General features: G+C 38.0%; 1 protein-coding gene across 1 annotated transcript; it reads right to left on the minus strand.

Annotated features, from left to right (window-relative positions):
• Positions 1–14,286: 14,286 nt before the first annotated feature.
• Positions 14,287–19,881, minus strand: LOC146167072 (uncharacterized). The gene is made up of 3 exons (XM_083389352.1): positions 19,678–19,881; positions 15,960–16,127; positions 14,287–15,339 (listed from the first exon to the last, which is right to left on the minus strand). Exons 1-3 carry the CDS (start codon positions 19,720–19,722, stop codon positions 14,830–14,832), a joined length of 723 nt encoding a protein of 240 aa, XP_083245478.1. The 5' UTR covers positions 19,723–19,881; the 3' UTR covers positions 14,287–14,829.
• Positions 19,882–20,113: the final 232 nt, after the last annotated feature.

Here is a 20,113-nt window from a genome sequence, read left to right on the forward strand (position 1 = left end):
GTCATTAAACACACAAAAAATTTCGGCTTCGGCTCATTTTTTTTTTCATAACTAGTTTGCTTATTAATTGTCTTGTTTATCGCCTAAATGGCAAAGGTTTATACATTCTTTAGGCGAACACTTCATTTAAGTTTGGGTGCGCGATTAAAAAAAAACTGAAGAATTTAGGTCCAAACTGTTTGTCACCGGAAGGCTGGCAAGATTCCACCAGCCTGAGTATTATGGGTTTAAGTTGGAATACATTTTCGCAACCATTTGTTTTGTTCGGTTGTTTAATACAAACTTGGCTCTTTATGTTTTCTTTTCCTGTCCTTGTAAATACTGTTTCGTACGTGATTTGCATTAACACTGTAATCAATAATATAAGTTTGTTTTATCATGATCGTTGTATTATTGTTCGTATCGTACCTCCTTACCAACAACAGTTGTAATTTTCCACCTTGTACAGTTGTTTGACTTGCAGCTAAAACGGGGGAATTTTTCGTGCTTAATTAAAATTAACTTAAAGAAGGTATTCACTTTTGCCTTGTGTATTCGCATTTTTTTTTTCGCTATAATAATAAATCATGATATTCTACAAACATATTTTTTATTGTTTTTTTAATTGTTTGATGTTGTTGAGTAAATTCAAGTGGATGATTTATACAAATTATTTTTTGTCTTACACACAATTCTGTAAAGATTTTTCCTCGTCACTTGTTTTTGCCTGCCGCTAAAAATCCTATTAGTTCATACACTCTCACTCTTCAAATTAGTTAACCTATAAAATTTAAAAAGCGAAAAAACTAGGGCATTCACATTAAAAGTTTTTGGCCAAATAGCGCCTAAGTGTCGAATTTAAATAAATAATCTTATATATTTAGCAGCAAATCATGAGCGCTGAATAGTTTACTAAACAGGGCCGTCGAACCAGGGTAAAGGACCTGGTCATGCCCTACAAAATATATTGTTTAGAGATTTACTAGAAATGACAAATAATTTAATTCGCCCCTCGAGCGTAAATCTGTCTGTTTCGATCAGCTTGGCGCGATTAGACTGCACTTCTTAGGATTAACTGTTTCCTGACTATATCACGTCATTTCTTGAAAAAGTTGTCGCAATTAAACCATTTTAAACTGTTACAAATTGACAAAATTCACTATTCCAGCACATAGGCCTACAAAAATTCATTCTTTGTTTGTCAAAAAAAATATAATTTGAACTCCGTTGCAAACTAAAAAAGTTTTAAGAAGCCTTGGTTGAAAGACAAAAAGAATTAAAGTAACCTTTTTAATTTGGTAAACTATAGACTTCTTGCAAGTTTAAATTAAATAAATGAAGACATGTTTAAGATAAATATCTCTTAACCAAAAATCTACTGCAGTCTAGAGCGTGTAAAAAAACTTACTGTAGTCAAAATAGGCTACGCAGTGGGAGCTCTAAGTTATATTTATTTTTAAAACAGGTTCCTCTGGCAATATATATTATTTTCTACTAACGTTTGTTTCGGTTTACTATCCGTCAAGCCTTCGTAAGGGACTGACACACAAAGCCAACAAGACGTAAAGTAAAATCACACTAAGAAAAAATAAGATAAAAATGTGCGAGACGCGTTCAAAATTCACAGCGATAAAACAACGTTCAAAATATAAAGCGATAAGACAACGCGCCAGGATTCGCGAAACAGGCGTTTCGGTATTCGCTCTCTCTTGCAAGAACAGAGCCCCCATGGAAATTAATATCGTGAAAATAGTATATATTGCCAAAGGAACCTGTTTTAAATGTTCTATGCCTGGTAGCAACAGCATATTTAATTTTTTGCAATGATTTTCTTACAACGATGTACAAACTCTGTTTTGCCAACTTAAACATTGAAACTGCAAAAAAAATTTTTTTTTAACTTTTCTGTTTTGTACTTTCGTTAACTTTTTTAGCACAAAGTCTCTTCACTATATTTTTTTTAAAAGTTGTTCTGTGGCCCAAGAATCTTCGTACACCTTGATGTCCGATCTCGCACCCCCAAGTACCCCCGGTTGGGAACCCCTGGTGTAAGGTATAACGGCCCTATTTAATTATTTTTGCGCAAATCGATTTTGTAATATTGCCATTGTATTGTGTGTCGTCACATCTTTTGAAACACGATATCTCAATGTTCAATTTTTGTGCTTGACATTTTTATTTGCGCTCGATTTCACAGCCGTACAACTGTCGAGTAAATGCCCTCACAACACGTTTGTCAAAATCAGCTCGTGCACGAGCAATTTGTTGTGTGCACAATGAGAAAAGCCTCCTGAATTTACAGTTTAGCGCCAATTCAACCAATCAAACACAATTTTTTTCGCGCTTTGCGCGACCAGCGACATTCTTCTCTATTTTAATGTTGTCTCAGTTATATTTAATTCAAAAAGCCGAATTGCGTTTTGTATGCCATTCCTTGTGGGTATGGCACGTTTTTCTTAAACGTAACAATCCTACGTTTTACTTGCAGACAAAAATGTCCTTTTTTGGGGTGCTGAAAATATGGTAGCCCTATGTTTTGGTAGTTCAATGTGCATGAGCTTTAGCATGAAGTAATAAGGTTACTTATGAATCTCATTAGAATACTTTGCCTCGGTGAAGTTACCGAACTCTTCAAGATGGAGAGAAATTGTCGAAAGTTGTTCATATCACTGTTGTCTGATTCTGATACATGTCCAATTGTCCACACAAGTTTGTCTGGCTATCAGGAAGCGAAGCATTTTATTCATTCAAAGCTCTTGCTTATAAAATATATTGCGTAGGCTTAACACGTGATAAGAGCGAGGCAACTAACGTTTTCTTGTCTTTCTCTTGTACACGGAAATATAATTCCTATCCAAATATGGTAAAATCTGGCGATTGCGTATTAAAATTTTTACCGTAAATCCTTCATGACAGAAACAGTTTAAAGCAAAGCGAACTAGGTCGGTTTTTAGCTCAGCGGATGTGTGTCCTTACTCGCGGCCATTTCGCTATAGGCGGAAGTTTTGTTAGAAACGGTGTTTTTACAATTTCTGCAAACTGCATGCTTAAAAAGTTTCAGTAATTTTCCACTAAAAACAGCGCCAATAAGGCTTACAGCGCGCAAGGGCATACATGGCAAGTTAACACAATACAATAAATATTCATTACATGTGACATTCATTCGAATTAAGATATACTGACGATGCATTAGTTGGCGAAATATATATATATCGTTAAGATCTGGTTAATGTGTCTGACCTGAATTGCTAGCTTTGCTAGATTATTTTGCTGTTACTGATCAGGAATTAAGGTCGACATTTATCTTGCAAGGGTCAAGGTGATTTCTATTTTTCACATGTTCAGTGCAACACTAATACATGTGACATTACGCATAATAGTGCTACAAACATCACTCCTGCAGTGGGTTATCCAATCCTATTCACTACACATATTTATTTCCAGTTTGTGCGGCGCCAACATGCTTCGCAAAACTTTGTTTAGTAATGTATAAATGTGCTCCAATTTCCACTCGCAGGAAACTAAACGCCAAAGAAAAACAGCTAAAATCGAAGACATATTGTTTATAATTACTAGCGAAATAAAAAACGAGGCTACAAAGGCTATATAAAAAACATTAAATTTAGTTGTATTTCTAATTAACGTGGTATGGTCGGCGGAAGGGGAAATTTATGGAGACAAAACAAAGAGCATATATTGGTGTAATTAATATTTTATTCTACTTTTTGTAAGTTATATTGCTTTTGTTTTAGCTTCTGATTTCAGTTGAAGGTGTTTGTCTTAAAAAACAAATAGGCTAAGCAACAAAAACGTATTCTGTGGGTTTGATAAATAGTTGTTTGCCGTGATGAGTTAAGTTCCAACGCTGTAACGACTGCGAATTTACTCTCCCATTTGACTTCGTATGCATTTACAAACGTGTTGTACAATATTTCCTAATCTACGCATGTAAAGACTTTAAACGCTGCAATTATGTCGTATTATCGTATCGTAAAAAGTAAAAACGAGCGAATTACAATTAAGCGTTGCAATTGTGCTCGTCTGTAAGCAACGACTGATCAAAAGTTTGTGAATTTATGCCTCGCAGGTGGATGAACGACATGTTAATCTCGACAACAAGAAGGACTTCGACTTAACACTCAAGACTTGTACCAACTTTTAGACTGCGACACTTCAACAGCAATCTGAGACCAATTAGAAAGGTTGAATATTTAAAATGAAAACACAAAACTCCGATACCGATACCGGTAACTGATATTTTGAGAAAAAAGTGTTGCCGCCCCAACAGATACCAATGACATAACCACTGATACAATATAACCAAATTGAGGAATCCTACTATTGCATATCTGTTGTTGGCTCCGGTCCGACATTATAGGACACCATTACTCTTTGCTCGGTTATATGTCTTACGAATTGTTTTCAGGAAGACTTGTTGTTTATATGATTTACGTTTTTGCATTCGGTTTCAGTTACCACACAATTCAACTGACGGTCAATTATAAAAAAATGGCATATTTTGATTTGCTAAATCGCTCCCTAATCAGCTACAATTTGCTTCCAAATAGATGTCTTACTTTCCAACAGACAATGGAACCAATTGTAAGCGAAGAATTCGGGCAAGCGACCGAGTCTCATAAAAGCAGCGTTGAAGACCTATCTGTATTAATGAATGAGTTACGGAGTCATGGATTTAATGAAATTGGGGAACGTTTATTTGCATCTCGGTAATTTCGTTTAAGTTTTTAGTTTGCTACGGGTATCAAATCACAATTTCATTACAAATGTTATCTTCACGGCAAAACGTTGCTTTGGATCGCAAATCATGGCTAAAAATCATATAGTCTTGAAATCAGATCGGCACTAAAACCTTTAAAAAAAACGATACTAGGCTACCACTTGGCATTAAAATTATCAGAAATCACTTCGCTATATTTTTCGAATATACTAGGAAATAGATTTGCTTTGTCTAAGGGTGGATTTTGGACTATCGATTTAGGCCAAAATGGTTGTCGGGGGTCTACAGTTACTTTTTATCCAAATTACTGATAATAAGGAATCTGTGTTTCAAATTTTTAATACCAAGCCTTCAAGACTATGTTATCTTTTTTGTCCTGTAAAAACAAACATTGCAGGCTGTCATACCGCAGCAAATCAAACTGTTATCATATCACAAAGCTTTAGCGCCTTTCTCTGACTTAGTAGAGGCAAATCTCGAAATTAGGTGTTAAAAAATAAATTGTTTTCTGCTGGAACCTTCGTAAATAAACACATTTTCTGTAAATTTGAAGGATCTGCAATCTAATCATATGCAACTCGCGGTCATAATTTTGTTACCTTGTATGAATACCTTGGTTTAAATTCATTTGAATCTTAGTTGGTATTGAAAAACACTTTTGTTCGAACTCTGTGATTTTCAAATGCTAAATCCGCCAATAGCGATAAAAACCAACCAAAGCCAAACAATTGGTTTTGCTGAAGGCCTTATAATTATTGGACGTTAATTAGAGGCAAGAAAGAAAGACACTTCGCCTTGATTAAACTTTGCGGAATGTTAGATCACCTTCATAAGGCCACAAAATACTGTTTAGCACAATAAAGGTTTGGACTGAGTTATCGACCTGTAGGATTCCACTGTTCAAAGATAAATACTTCTTTGTATGTGAACAGTACTATTAGCAATCGAAGTTAATTTTGCTTCTTATAATGTACCTACAAATGCCGAGAGATAGAACGATGAGAACATTGCGACTTGCGATATTTCTGGAGCAAACTAGTTCTTCTCTGTTACCTGTTGCTTGGTTTCTCTGCTGCAGTTCGCCATCGCGACATATGTGCCTTATCACGGCTACGAGCAGCCTGATTGGAAAGAAGTGGGCCACCAACCCACGGTGCGTAAGTTTTGTCTGAACTGTCCAATGTGCAAGCTTAGAAACCGTGTCCAGATTACCTCGCGGCCCAGTTTTCTAGTAGAGAATTTAAGAAACGTGTCTCTGAGAATCCAAAAGTTATTGCAGAAAATAGTAAGGTATATTAAATAACAAAGCAATTTTGTAAAAAGGCTGGGTCGAGCAGACCTTTTTATTCTGACGAGTGCTAGCTGGCAGGTGTAAATTGTAATACAATATTAAATTGTTTGCGGTCTATGATTATTTGCATTGCAGGACAAGACATTCGAGATCCGGCACTATCCGGCTGCTAACTGGACAACCACCACCCTCGAAGCTGATTGCAATGATGCACTAAAGCCGGGCTTTATGAGGTTGTTCGAATACATACAAGGCTCAAACGCAGACGGTAAAACAATGTTGCGAAATAATTGTGGCTTGCCTAAATATATATCCGATTTTTGAATGGGTAGTATAAAAGCCTAATGTATTGACCTACAAAAAATCTGTGTAATAAAGCTAAGATGGCATCCTATACCAGGGGTCGGGAACCTTTTTGGCACTGCGGACCGGTTTGAAACTAAAATTTTGTCGCGGACCGGCCTTGAAAAAAACGACAAATGTTCAGGAAATGAAATTTTTTACAACTTTCAATGCGAACTTTATGCTTGTTTTGCCGCAAAGAGATGCTCCCACCTAAAGATTATTGAACTTATTGAAACCCGCGAGCGGTATCGGACAAGCAAAACAATTTAGTTCAACCCAGCCCGCGGCTCATTTCATTAACTTTTAGGCCTTTACGTTTTTTCCTAAATTACACTGGTATATATATCAGAATTACCAAATTCCTATATTCTCGCCAGCTTCTCAAAATTTGGATATTTAAGTTCGTTTTTCAACAAAATTTCAATCTTGCAACCCTGCTACGGACCGGCGTTTGCCGACCTCGGTCCTATACGACCTCTTAACTGTAGTACTACTGTTCTGGCGTAGGTTAAAGTTCTGTTAATTTCTGGCTGTGAACGTTTGTACTTGCAGGGCTGTTATGGTCAATGTCAGTTTTCTGTTAATTTCAAAGTTTTCTTTTAGGTCTCACCATTGCCATGACGGTGCCAGTTACTACGCATTTCACCTTGGGAACCACCTTGTTCGACGCCGATTTAAATATGTCGTTCTACCTACCACAGTCGATGAACGACGAAGCTCCGGCTCCCACCAACAGCCTGGTGCGAATTGAACACCGGAAAGCTATGACTGTGAGTGGCAGGGATTAACGTTACGTGACGTAGCTAGGGTTACTATACGTTTGTGGATGTTTTGCGGCCATTTGGAAAAAGCTAAATAAGAGGAGCGGTTCGTCCAACGTACGCTAAATGAGACTACATGGTAGCCTAGAATAAACACGGCACGATTTACGTTCGGTTCTTAAAATTCGGGATGAGTAAACATTTCGTTAGGGCTGCATGTTTCGTGCTTGCTGTTGATTTGCGCAGTAGTTCCAAACTTTTTGTCGTGCAACAGCTTGCAACATACACGTAGTATTGTACCCAGAATTTTGCCAATGAAACCGAATGATTTTTATACGATAATGCTGGCATTTTGAAGCGGCTGTTTCTGCAAACTTTCGGTGGTTCCCTAATGCTGTTTTTAGGTTTAAAAAGACTTATTTTCTTTCTCCCAGGACTTTCTCCGGTTTTGCATCGCGTGGTGATTGGTGGAAGCATCTCTACCTGCTCCGCACCGACCTCTTGCGGAACGGCGTGGGCGACGACTCGATCGTGACCACAAGTTACATGACTGCTGGATATTTATGCTGTTTATATCCGCTCAAACTATAACGCCAAGGAAATAAGGAATATTAGGGTTTTCGGTCTTACCTGTGGACCGCGCGGTAAACTATTATTATTTCACTTTAGTTGTAGCCACCGTGATAGTCGTGGTTTTTATTTGGCTCCTTACTCCATCGAACAAAACTAAAAAATACTTATTCCTTAGTAAATGCATATTGTGGCATGTTGCAATGTGCGTCTTAAACTCCTCTACAAAAAATATTCGACCAATATTAGAATCTGGTGCGCCACCTAACCATAAACTAAAAGTTTCATTTTACACCAAAAAAAAATTTTTCGACTAAGAAAGCATATTTGCTCACAGGTAGCTTTAAAACAAACTGGCTTTTATGATTTGTTGTTTAGTAACGGCGAAACGTTAAGACTTCACTTTGTAACATCCTTCTACCAATTTTCATAACTCCTAAACATAAATCCTGCGGATCTGTCGCTGTTGTAGTAGTTGCTTCACGTAGCGAGCCTATAATTGGCCATTAAAGAGTATTCTCGGCCTCGCCAAAAAAAGTTCGCCGACCACTGGTTTAATGTAATTTTTGTTTTAATTTGGAAGGAATACAGTTTTAAGGTAATAATGAACAAAATTGAAGCAACTTCTTTCCTAGAGCAACGGTCACCGATTTACGGCCAGCGGACCAGACCGACCCGCCGCATTTAGTTTTTAGTTAGGGCCGCGGTTTATTTCCGAAATGATTTCAAAATACTGTTTCAATACGTCATGAACGGAAATATTTATCTAAAGCAAAACTAAGCTATAAATTTTAAACTAAACGACAATAAATTTTTTTACGTTTCTTTCCTTTAAACTAATTGGGTCACGCCTTCTTTATCTTTACAATTATCCGACCTGCGATCGCCATTCCCTGCAGTTATCCAGTTGTTATGAAAAAAGTTTGGTCACCCCTCTAATAGATACAGAAACCTTGTAACGAATAATAATCTTTGTCACTACGTGCTTAAGGAGGTTAAGGCCATGTCCAGGCTCGGTTTGTGATTTGGTTGCATTAGAAAAGAAAATATTTGAAAAGGTATATTTATCAGACAAATTACAACCTTATAACGAATAACTTTTGTCACTTTACGCGCGTACGGAAGTTAAAGAAGCCATGTCCAGGCTCGGTTTGTGATTTGGTTGCATAAGACAAGCGAATTTTCGGGAAGTTATATTTATTAGACACATTTTTATCAACAACACTACACAATTGATTACATTTATTCGGTACAGTAAACGATATGATTCACCTCAACTGAACTCCGAACCCTTATCCAAAATCCGAACCCTTATTTCGGAAAAATCGACAACACTTAAAAACGGCGATAAATCTCTTAGGATTTTGTAATGCGAACTGTCTTCTAGTTGGGCTTGATTCACCACAGATTTAAAACATTATTATAACACGATCGTCAAGCGTCGTTTTGTCTTACAGCAAAGACTGCCGTTCAGCCGACAAGCAAATCTGGGTGATGAATGAACTGCTTGTGGCAATGAGAATTGTAAAGCTCTACGCGAGGATTGCGAAGCTCTACGCTACGCTTAGCCTTGTTTTATGAGCAGATTTAAATTATTATTGTCACACGTCCGTTAACGTACCTCAGCCACGGGGGATCGTCGCTTGTTACGAAAGATCGCCTTTAAAAATCCTTCTCAAAACTATCACAATTTAAAAAATATATAATAGCTAGTGTTAATTGGTGACAATTAATACGCTCTTAGGGAAAAGTCGCCGGGTTTGGAACAAATCCAGGTATTTAACAATGTTGGGTAAATTGTTTTAGTGTTAAGTGTTTTCACAACAGTGACTTTAGTACACTTAACACTAAAACGTGAAGTCGCACAGCTAATTTAACACCTATGTGCTTATTTGCCACACTAATGTATTGTCAAAATGCTCAATTGATCAAGTTGTATGAGACTGAAGATCTTCTAAATAATAGGTTCTAAAAATGGTTAACTCTGCCTTTGGCATGTTGAAGCTTTAAAACTCGGTTATTAGTTTAGTGGACCATTAAGTGTCAACTACGTGGTCCAATGCCATTCTTAAGAATCCTGTAATATTAGCAAATTTTAAGTTTCTCAAGTTGAGAGGATAACGATTGTGTGTTGCTAGATAGAAAATCGATTATATCTAATGAACTGAATTTAATTGATATTTCCGAACAGCAAATAGACAAAAATGTGGGGTATGTTGTATTATTATTGCATTCCTAGATGATTGCATTATTTTTTGTCTTATTCGTTTTTATTTGTGTTTGGTCATATCTCGAGTTGAGTGCAACGTTGTTAGTTGTAAACCCTCCTAAGCCAAAGCTCCACTAAAGTGCCAAAGCCTCACTAAAAAGCAGTAAGTGATTCCTATCATGCTAAAATGTTTCTGTTACGGCTTTGAGTGAATTTCAAGCTTATCGCGTTAGTTATGACTTTGGTGGCATCTTTTTTATTTTTCTTCTTCAATTCGCTAAAAACATTACTCCGGATGCAGATAAATACGAAATTACTTGTTTTTCTTAATAGCAAATACGTATTTCCTGTTATTTTGGGCGTGCCCATTATTACGATTTGTTACACAGCAGATTATTTGCCGACAATGCCAACGTGGAAATCAAAACACAGGAAAGTGTTGGACTTAAAAGCTAGAAATGTTTGGCAAAGCGATCAACTTGGATTCGCCATAATTTTGCCCATTGTAGGCTACTTGTCAACCAAGCTTTGTATGTGTTTTGCGTCTGGATCTCTGTCTTGTAAATGCTTGTTTCAATAACAGTACCTTTTCTCAAGTTTAGAAATATATTATAGCTATAGCGATGCCCGATACTTTGTACATCAATCCGATACCATAACACGAAATTACAACCCCTACGATACAATGCTGCATTTGATTCACTTCTAGGCAAAACCGATATTATCATACCAATTATAAACGTACGTGATGTGCATAAGCACCGGTTGTTTACGTTTTTGGGGGTTAACATTGTTGTTGCACTACATTGGCATAGTGTTCAGAAATAAAGTTTTTGGTAGACTTTTTTTTATTTTAGGACTAGTTTAAAAATGGATACTAATGACAATATAAAATGAACACCCATCTCAGTTGGTTCACCCCTTGTGAAGATTACATTCACACTGGGGTAAACCATTCATCAATTTATGAAACACTAATCTCAACTACCTTCAACTGAACTGATATAACTTAACTTTGAGGTTATTTAAAGCAAGACAAGAGCAAGCTTTGGTAATTGTTTTGTTTAATTGTACTTTTCGCACTTTTTTTAAATATTAAAGCATAAGAAAAATCTATTATGAATAAGATATTAATTATAAAGGAATTTAATATAGTAAGAACTTATTGACAAAAATAAATGTGTTTTCTCGCACAAATCACGGACAAACATAACTCGCGGCAAAATAATTTTACCTAAAATACCATAGTTTAAATCCATTCTAATCTTCGCTGGTATCTTAAACACTTTTGTTTGAACTTTTTTTTTAAATGCTGAATCCACCAATACCGAAAACCAACCAACCAAAGCCAAATAATTGGTCTTGCTGGAGGCTTTATAATTATTGGGCGTTGATTAGAGGCAAGTGAGAAAGACACTTCGCCTTGATTAAATTTTGCGGAATGTTAGATCGTCTTTATAAGGCCACAAAATACTGTTTAGCACAAATAAGGTTTGGACTGAGTTATAGACATGTAGGCTGGCAATGGTGAACAGTAAATACTTCTTTAAATACTTTCTTTGACTGTATGTCAACAGTACTATTAGCAGTCGAAGTTGATTTGCTTCCTATAATGTGCCTACTAATGGTAAGAGATAAAACGATTGGAATATTGCGAATTGCGATATTTCTGGGAAGAACTAAGGTTTGTGAATGTCTTCTTTCAATTTCAGTTTTAAGGTTGCCTGCGTTGCCTAATTATGTTCTTCTCTGTTACCTGTTGCTTGGTTTCTCTGCTGCAGTTCGCCATCGCGACATATGTGCCTTATCACGGCTACGAGCAGCCTGATTGGAAAGAAGTGGGCCACCAACCCACGGTGCGTAGATTTTGTCTGAACTGTCCAGTGATCCAAGTGCAAGCGTAGAAACCGTGTTTCTTCTAGTCAATAATTTAATAATCTTGTCTCGATCAGAACCTTAAAATTTGGTAATTAATAGAAAAGCCTGTAAAATAATAAAACCATTGGTAATGGGCCTCAAACTGGCACTGGTCTAGTCGGTTTTAGACAACTTCGCAATATTTTTATTGCAGGACAAGACATTCGAGATTCGGCACTACCCGGCTGCTAACTGGACAACCACCACCCTCGATGCTGATTGCAATGATGCACTAAAGCCGGGCTTCATGAGGTTGTTCGAATACATCCAAGGCTCCAACGCAGACGGTAAAAACAGCACGATACAAAATTTTGCGTGATAATTGCACCCTGCCTTAAAATAGCTACAATAATGGGTAATACAGAATGCCAATACTACAACCATGCAATCTTCAGTGTAATGCTGTTAGGATTGCATCCTAGCACAAACTCTTGGCTAACAGTTTTGTAAATTCGTGGCCGTGGACGTTTTTACTTGCAAGGCTGTTATGATCAGCGTCATTTTGGCACACTTTTTAAAAGTTCTTTTCCAGGTCGCACTATTGCCATGACGGTGCCAGTTACTACGCATTTCACGCTGGGAACCACCTTGTTCGACGCCGATTTCACTATGTCGTTCTACCTACCACAGTCGATGAACGACGAAGCTCCGGCTCCCACCAATAGCCTGGTGCGAATTGAACACCGGGAAGCTATGACTGTATACGTTCGGTGAGTGCCAGGGATTAACGTTACGTGACGTAGCTAGGGCTACTACGTTTGTGGATGTTTTGCGGCCATTTGGGAAGAAAGAGCTAAATAAGAGGAGCGGTTTGTCCAACGTACGCTATATGATGACTACATGGTAGCCTAGAATAAACGCGGCACGATTTACGTTCGGTTCTTAAAATTCGGGATGAGTAAACATTTCTTAGGGCTGCATGTAAACTTTTTGTCGTGCAGCGAATTGCAACATACACGTAGTATTGTACCCAGAATCTTGCCAATGAAACGGAATGATTTTTATACGATAATGCTGGCATTTTGAAGCGGCTGTTTCTGCAAACTTTCGGTGGTTCCTTAGTACTGTTTTAGGTTTAACAAGACTTAATTTCTTTCTCCCAGGACTTTCTCCGGTTTTGCATCGCGTGGTGATTGGTGGAAGCATCTCTACCTGCTCCGCACCGACCTCTTGCGGAACGGCGTGGGCGACGACTCGATCGTGACCACAAGTTACATGACTGCTGGATACGACAGCCCCATGCGTCTCTTTGGACGCCGCAACGAGGTCTGGATTATATCAAAGAAGTAGTCTGGATACCATTCGACCCTCTGCGTTTCCTGTGTATTGCTTTTTGATCATCAATAAACTAATCAGTCGAAATTTATGCTGTTTATATCCGCTCAAACTATAACGCCAAGGAGAGAAGGAATATTAGGGTTTTCGGTCTTACCTGTGGACCGCGCGGTAGTTGTAGCCACCGTGATAGTCGTGGTTTTTATTTGGCTCTTTACTCCATCGAACAAAACTAAAAAATATTTATTCCTTGTTGCAATGTGCGTCTTATACTCTACAAAAAATATTCGACCAATATTAGAATCTTGGTGCGCCACCTAACGACGGCATATTTGCTCACAGGTAGCTTCAAAACAAACTGGCTTTTATGATTTGTTGTTTAGTAACGGCGAAACGTTAAGACTTGAACGGTGTAACATCATTCTACCAATTTTCATAACTCCTAAACATAAATCCTGCGGATCTGTCGCTGTTGTAGTAGTTGCTTCACGTAGCGAGCCTATAATTGGCCATTAACGAGTATTTCTCGGCCTCAAAAAAAGTTCGCCGACCACTGGTTTAATGTAATTTTTGTTTTAAATTGGAAGAAATGGAATACAGTTTTAAGGTAATAATGAACAAAATTGAAGCAACTTCTTTCCTAGAGCAACGGTCACCGATTTACGGCCAGCGGACCAGACCGACCCGCCGCATTTAGTTTTTAGTTAGGGCCGCGGTTTATTTCCGAAATGATTTCAAAATACTGTTTCAATACGTCATGAACGGAAATATTTATCTAAAGCAAAACTAAGCTATAAATTTTAAACTAAACGACAATAATTTTTTTTTACGTTTCTTTCGTTTAAAATAATTCGGTCACGCCTTCTTTATCTTTACAATTATCCGACCTGCGATCGCCATTCCCTGCAGTTATCCAGTTGTTATGAAAAAAGTTTGGTCACCCCTCTAATAGATACAGAAACCTCGTAACGAATAATAATCTTTGTCACTACGTGCTTAAGGAGGTTAAGGCCATGTCCAGGCTCGGTTTGTGATTTGGTTGCATTAGAAAAGAAAATATTTGAAAAGGTATATTTATCAGACACATCACAACCTTGTAACGAATAACTTTTGTCACTTCACGCGCGTACGGAAGTTAAAGCCATGTCCAGGCTCAGTTTGTGATTTGGTTGCATAAGAAAAGCGTTTTTTTTTTCGGGAAGTTATATTTATTAGACACATTTTTATCAACAACATTACACAATTCATTACAGATTTATTCGGTACAGTAAACGATATGAATCACCGATGAGGTGGTTTACTAATGTGGCGATATTATAAATTTCGAGTATACAATAACGATTAAATACTAATGTTTTGCAATTTGTTTTATTGCTTCTTCTAGCAAAAGTTCCTAGTAGAACGTCTTTTAAGCAGTATTTTCCAGCTATAGTGTTTTTCAACCGAATTCCAAACCCTTATCCGAAATCCGAACCCTTATTTCAAAAAAATCGACAACACTTAAAAAACGGCGATAAATCTCTTATGATTTGGTGATGTGAACTGTCTTCTAGTTGGACTTGATTCACCACATATTTCTGATTTTGTTTAAAACAGTATTATAGCAGGATTTGCCGCCTTTTGTGAACGCAGCACTGTCATGTCAAGCGAATCGAAAAGCAACTGCATTAAAAGAAAAATCAAAAGCGCCATCGACGGCAAATGTCGCGACGCTTGCAGTCGCATGTCGCATGTCGCGTGGCGATCAAAGGCCGAGTATGCGTCGCCGTCGCTCGTCGTCCATGGGCGCTCTCTTAGGCGGCGCCTCGGAGTTTTTCGACTTGGTAAATATCACCTTGGGTTTCTCGGCGCCCTTATTCTGCTGCTGCTGGTTATTTCCAAGAATCACATTCTCAAAGGTGCTCGCTCTCGCCAAGACGCTGTTTCGCGTCGGTTTGGGCTGATTTTGCTTCTCCGAGGGCTCGTCGCAGGTTTTCACGGCCGCAGGATTTTCCGGCGCGTCGGCCGGCGTGGTCGGGCGCTCGTTCTCGACGCTCGAGGTGGGCGAGGAATTGTTGCGTCGTGAAGTCATGTCGCTGTCGTCCACCGCTTGGTCAAGGACCGGAGCCACGGTTTGCGATATTCTAGGAAGAGGATTTTTGTTGTTGCTAATTGCAACAGGGCCGTCCACCGCGTCGCATCCCTCCTCTTTTTCCAGTTTGAAGAAGTCTCGCGTTTTTTCCTGCTCCACGAACTCTTCCATGGCGTCAATGTCCTGGTAGGTTGATTTTTAATTATTAAATGTGCGTTTGGGTAAATCTGAGTATTTGAAAAAGCTTTTTTATACATCATATGTATGTTTTTTTTTGGACTAAACATTATCCACACTCATTTTTTTACTTACCGATTGTGCAATGTGGTGAAAAGTATACAATAGGTGTATTAATATCGGTTTTATTCTCATGGGTATGGGTTGGTAAATTTAATGATGCAAGAACAAAAACAAAAACAAGTCGGTCATAAAGGTATCAAATATTGCTAGTTAAAACAGTAAACAAAATAATAATATTATTATTTCATTCAACCTAACAAAGTAGTATTTTAAACATACTTTAAAAACATATTACAAACCACGGCGAAAAGTTAAGGTAGTTGTGACTAAAAATAAGTAAATTAGATTTTGCGCCACAAACAGTTAAGTAGAAGGCAATACAAAGCAATGCAAGTTGAATTCTACGATACCGCGTTTTAATTAAATTCTGGTGAATAAAAACAATTAAATTAAGTAGCGAATCAAGTATTGTGTCGACAGTAACTCCTAATATAACCATTACAGCCCACAAGCCAGTTAGTGTTTTATAAAGGCAAAACCTAGTCATCGTTTCCTAGGCTTACCCCGAGATAATTTTCCCCATTGAATATTTGCGGCGGGATCGCTTTCGGATTTCCGCACTCGGTTCGCATAAGTTCGCGCACTTTCGCGTCAACGGCGATGTCGATCCATTCCGATTCCAACTTGAGGCTGTTGAGGATGTAGCGCAGTCGTGTTTGTTCGCCGTCGATCTAATCAAAACAAATAAACAAACAACTTGTTTACATTTAAAGCTACAGAGCCGTGGACTTGTTGTGTGCGATCGTGCTAATAAAGAAATGACAAAGCACTTGTTTATGTTCAGAAACTGCCAAAAAGGCCTCTGGTTTGTGTGGCACGAAAGGTTTGTGTGGCACGAAGGTAATATTGTTACAAATAAATTGCTGTTCAAAAAGGATACGGGTCAGTGTGCCCTGAAACTGATTTATTGCATGAGGTCAATAGTAAAAAAGCGCTACTGTAGCCCAGATGTGGTGTATGTGGCAGCGTGGTATACATCTGATATTACTGGACAAAGACAAATTATTTACAACTAAAAACTATAACCATTTAACAAAGGACAAAGTGCAATATGTTGAGCGAAAAACGTTTAATCTGTTTTAATATATGGATTATGAAGAAATAGTTTTATAACAATCAGTATTACTTGAACAGTCAACCACTATTTAAGTTTTACAAACGTTTGGTAAAATGTTTGTATTACTCATTTATCTATTTCACCACTTAGGTGAAGCATTCCTAATGTAATAAAGTCAGATTTATTTCGTTTGTTTCATTTTACATATATATTTAAAGTGAATCCAACGGACTTGAAGTTGAAGGTGTAGTTCAATTTTCAAGTACTTTGGATAACTTGGTAAATTAAGTATTATATTTAAACTGTTGCAATATAGCCAACAGTCTAGGTCACGTAATCGTACTGTTATATTTGGTAAGCTTTTGTTATTAGGTGATATTCTCCTATGACTCAACTGAACTTGAGAACAAAGTGTATAAAGGAAATCGGGATCGCCATTGCCATTGTTTGAGATATTATTCACAGACCGCTGGTATGTATTGGAATTTTCTCATTAATGTAATGTACGTTAACATCGTTTTTGTGTTTTTAGCACCGTTTTGACTTGCTCTAGTGTTGACTTGACTTGGGCAACTAATAACCTGGACTGCGACTTTTTTTGATGTATTTAAGTTATTTCCTAAATGACCTGACTAATACTTTAGTCATTGATTTGTTTACAACACTGAATTCAGATCTCTCATGTAGTTCCCTTCTATGACACATTTTCCAAAACGTGAACAAGGGGTTCCCCACAAGTTGTGAGCCAATGGAAGGGTCCACCACTCATGAAATCTTAAAAACCACTGGCCAAGACACTAGGTATGGCTGTATTGATACAGCACTCCGTAAAATCGTGTCCTTCGCCACCACGCCTATCGTTTTACGGCTTGGAGTTGTTTGCCTTTGCGCCGTGGCAATCCACACTTCATGGGTGTTTGCTTTGCTGTCACAAGTACGCGTTTGTCGATTGAGTAGAAATCTTGGCGGGAAACTGGGTGTGTTGGCAACTTCAGCGTCAAGGCGATTATTTGGGACGCCTGGTGCTTTACCTATTAACTTAAACGGTAAAGTGTTCATGTTTGGGCATCACAAATGTTGGTTTAATAACGGTCGTTAAGTTGGACTCCACTAAGTGTTCTTATCTGAAAGTTTTCATTTAACCATACTGCGATAATAATTATTTGGTTTTACTGCCTAAATAGGGATTACCTTATTCCAATGGCTAAAGTATATATAAAAAATCAGACGTCGCCTTAAAATTAATCAAACGCCATTAAACCGAAACTGTTTTGCTTTCTTGTTATTCATCTAACACGTTTGAAACCCGGTAAGAGTGCATTTTGTGTTTGCACACAAATTAGGTGGATTGCTGCGTTACAATGATATTTATTTTAACAACACAATAACCAAAAATATATCATAGTTGTCGGTAAAAAATAATTTATATCGAGTTAAATTTAAACGATTGTCTAAAAATCCGTTATAAGGTTATAACAATATTGTCATTCAGAGAACTGAATTCAATTATATCACGACGTCAATCACACTTTGTTTTCTTTGTTTGGGTGCGACCCACAGAGACATATAGGAGTTAGATATTTGCATTTATTACACAGAAACCAATAGTTGTTTCTAATCTTAGAGCGACACGAATCAGAATACCGTACGAATAGCAACTTTACTACAATTTATTTATTTTTCTTTGTGGGATAGGCTATGTGGAACTAAGGGGGCGCAGAAAAAGTTGAAGACAGGTTTGAGCTCAGCGATTAAATAAAAGTATTTTATTACACTACCACGACAAATGGCGCTTATTACCCCAACCATTAAGTCAGTGGTTTCGAACCTTTTGTTGTGCGACCCCCTTGCCAGTTTTCAAGAACGTACGCGACCCAATTTCTTTTTGCGTTGGTTGAAAATAAGAGTAAAGGTGACTCAAAAACACGACTGGTTCACTAAAGCAGATCTCCTTAACATAATTGTTAGACTGGCACATTCTTTTACTCCTTACACTGCTAGTTTGTTTGTATTGTTTGTATTGTTTTTTTATGTCATTTTTTTGTTCGGCTAATAGTACACGGCGAACCCCTGTCAACCTCCTGCGGGCCCCCAGGTTGGAAATAGTGTTTTTGTTTGCGTTCAGGTCGCCCGAAGCGTAGTGTTAAGCGTTCGGATTGGCCTGTTTAAAGCGCGCCCGCCGTTGCACTTGACAAAACAATCCGGCCCCGGGTCGATGTTTATTCAATTACGACTCGATGACTTTTGAGGGCCGGCTTACACTGAGTGTTGCCGTGATGCGCCCTGCTGTCGACAGTCCGTGATCCGAACGCGATTTTTTTCGGTCATCTCAGTCGATCAAGTGCTGGTAAATGTTTAAACCGAGCGAGGTCCGAGGTTGAATAAGGAAATGAACAAGACTGGATCCAGAATTTTTGTACCAGGGGTCACGGAAATATTTAAAAACGACGCCATCAATTTACGTTATAACGTGTCGTTTAAAATAGTTTATCTTGATATCAAGTCGTATTGCACGAAGCGCAAAAAATACATTTATCTGGAAAAAATTTAACTTAAAGGAAGGTAAATTGTTCGTGCTCGATTTTGAAAAGATAACACTGTTTTGGGGGGCATAGCTACGCCCGTGGTCATGAAATATTGAAAGGCAATTATTGGTGGGCGTAGGCGGGCGGCGCGTTCTATGCATATATGATGTGAACACGACGGGGTGATTGTCGTAAATAATTAATACGTATATCATATTTGTGAAGTAGTACGCTGTCACCATCGCTCAATCAAGTTCAGCTAAACTCCTAGAAATACCAATATTTTTGGAGCTAAAATAATGTTTTTGGGTAGTAAGAAATAACACTTTCCCGTATTTAAAAAAAAATTCCCGTATTTTTTAGGCGTCGAAATATTGGCGCTGTGTAAATTACAATTTTTATAGCGTGGCTTCAATACAAATTTTGTTGTGCGTTAAGTAGCATGGTTACCGCTAAAAAACCTAGCTACCACAGTTGTCTTATTCAAAGTTTAGTTTGATACATTTTGGCTACAATCTTAGGGATAATATATCAAAACTAAAAACAGCACACAACAGTGTTAAACACTGTGTAAAGATACACATATTGGGCAAATTGGTGAGTAAACAGCAGAATCAACAAAAAAGTGAATTAACTTACCTTGCGACTTGCCGTGACGCTCGCCCAGTACACCCGAATCACCATCGTCCTTGTGACAATTGATTGCTGCTTCTATTCCCTTCTGAGTAAACGAACAGTCTCGCCGACAGCAGAGTGGCAATCAACCCAGACCACGATACAAAACAGACCTAGTAGTATGCGATTGCTGCCTATTTGCGCTCAAGGCATACAAGCTACTGCGACGAACCTGCGATTAATAAAAACGCGATCATGACCGGGCTGTAATTAAATTGAACGAGCTTGACCTGAAATAATCCCCCATAGGGAAACTAAAGCGACAGTCACTAATCTGGAGTTACCCTAAATCAGTGGTTCTCAAGCCTTTTTTCACTGCGTACCGCCTCGAGCTTCTATAATCTTGTTGCGTACCAACAAAATGTCGAAAAACTCAACTTTACTCAAAATGTATATAGGA

Source organism: Ascidiella aspersa, chromosome 1 (genome assembly GCF_963924565.1).
Source record: "Ascidiella aspersa chromosome 1, kaAscAspe10.2, whole genome shotgun sequence".
Taxonomy (NCBI): Eukaryota; Metazoa; Chordata; class Ascidiacea; order Phlebobranchia; family Ascidiidae; genus Ascidiella; species Ascidiella aspersa.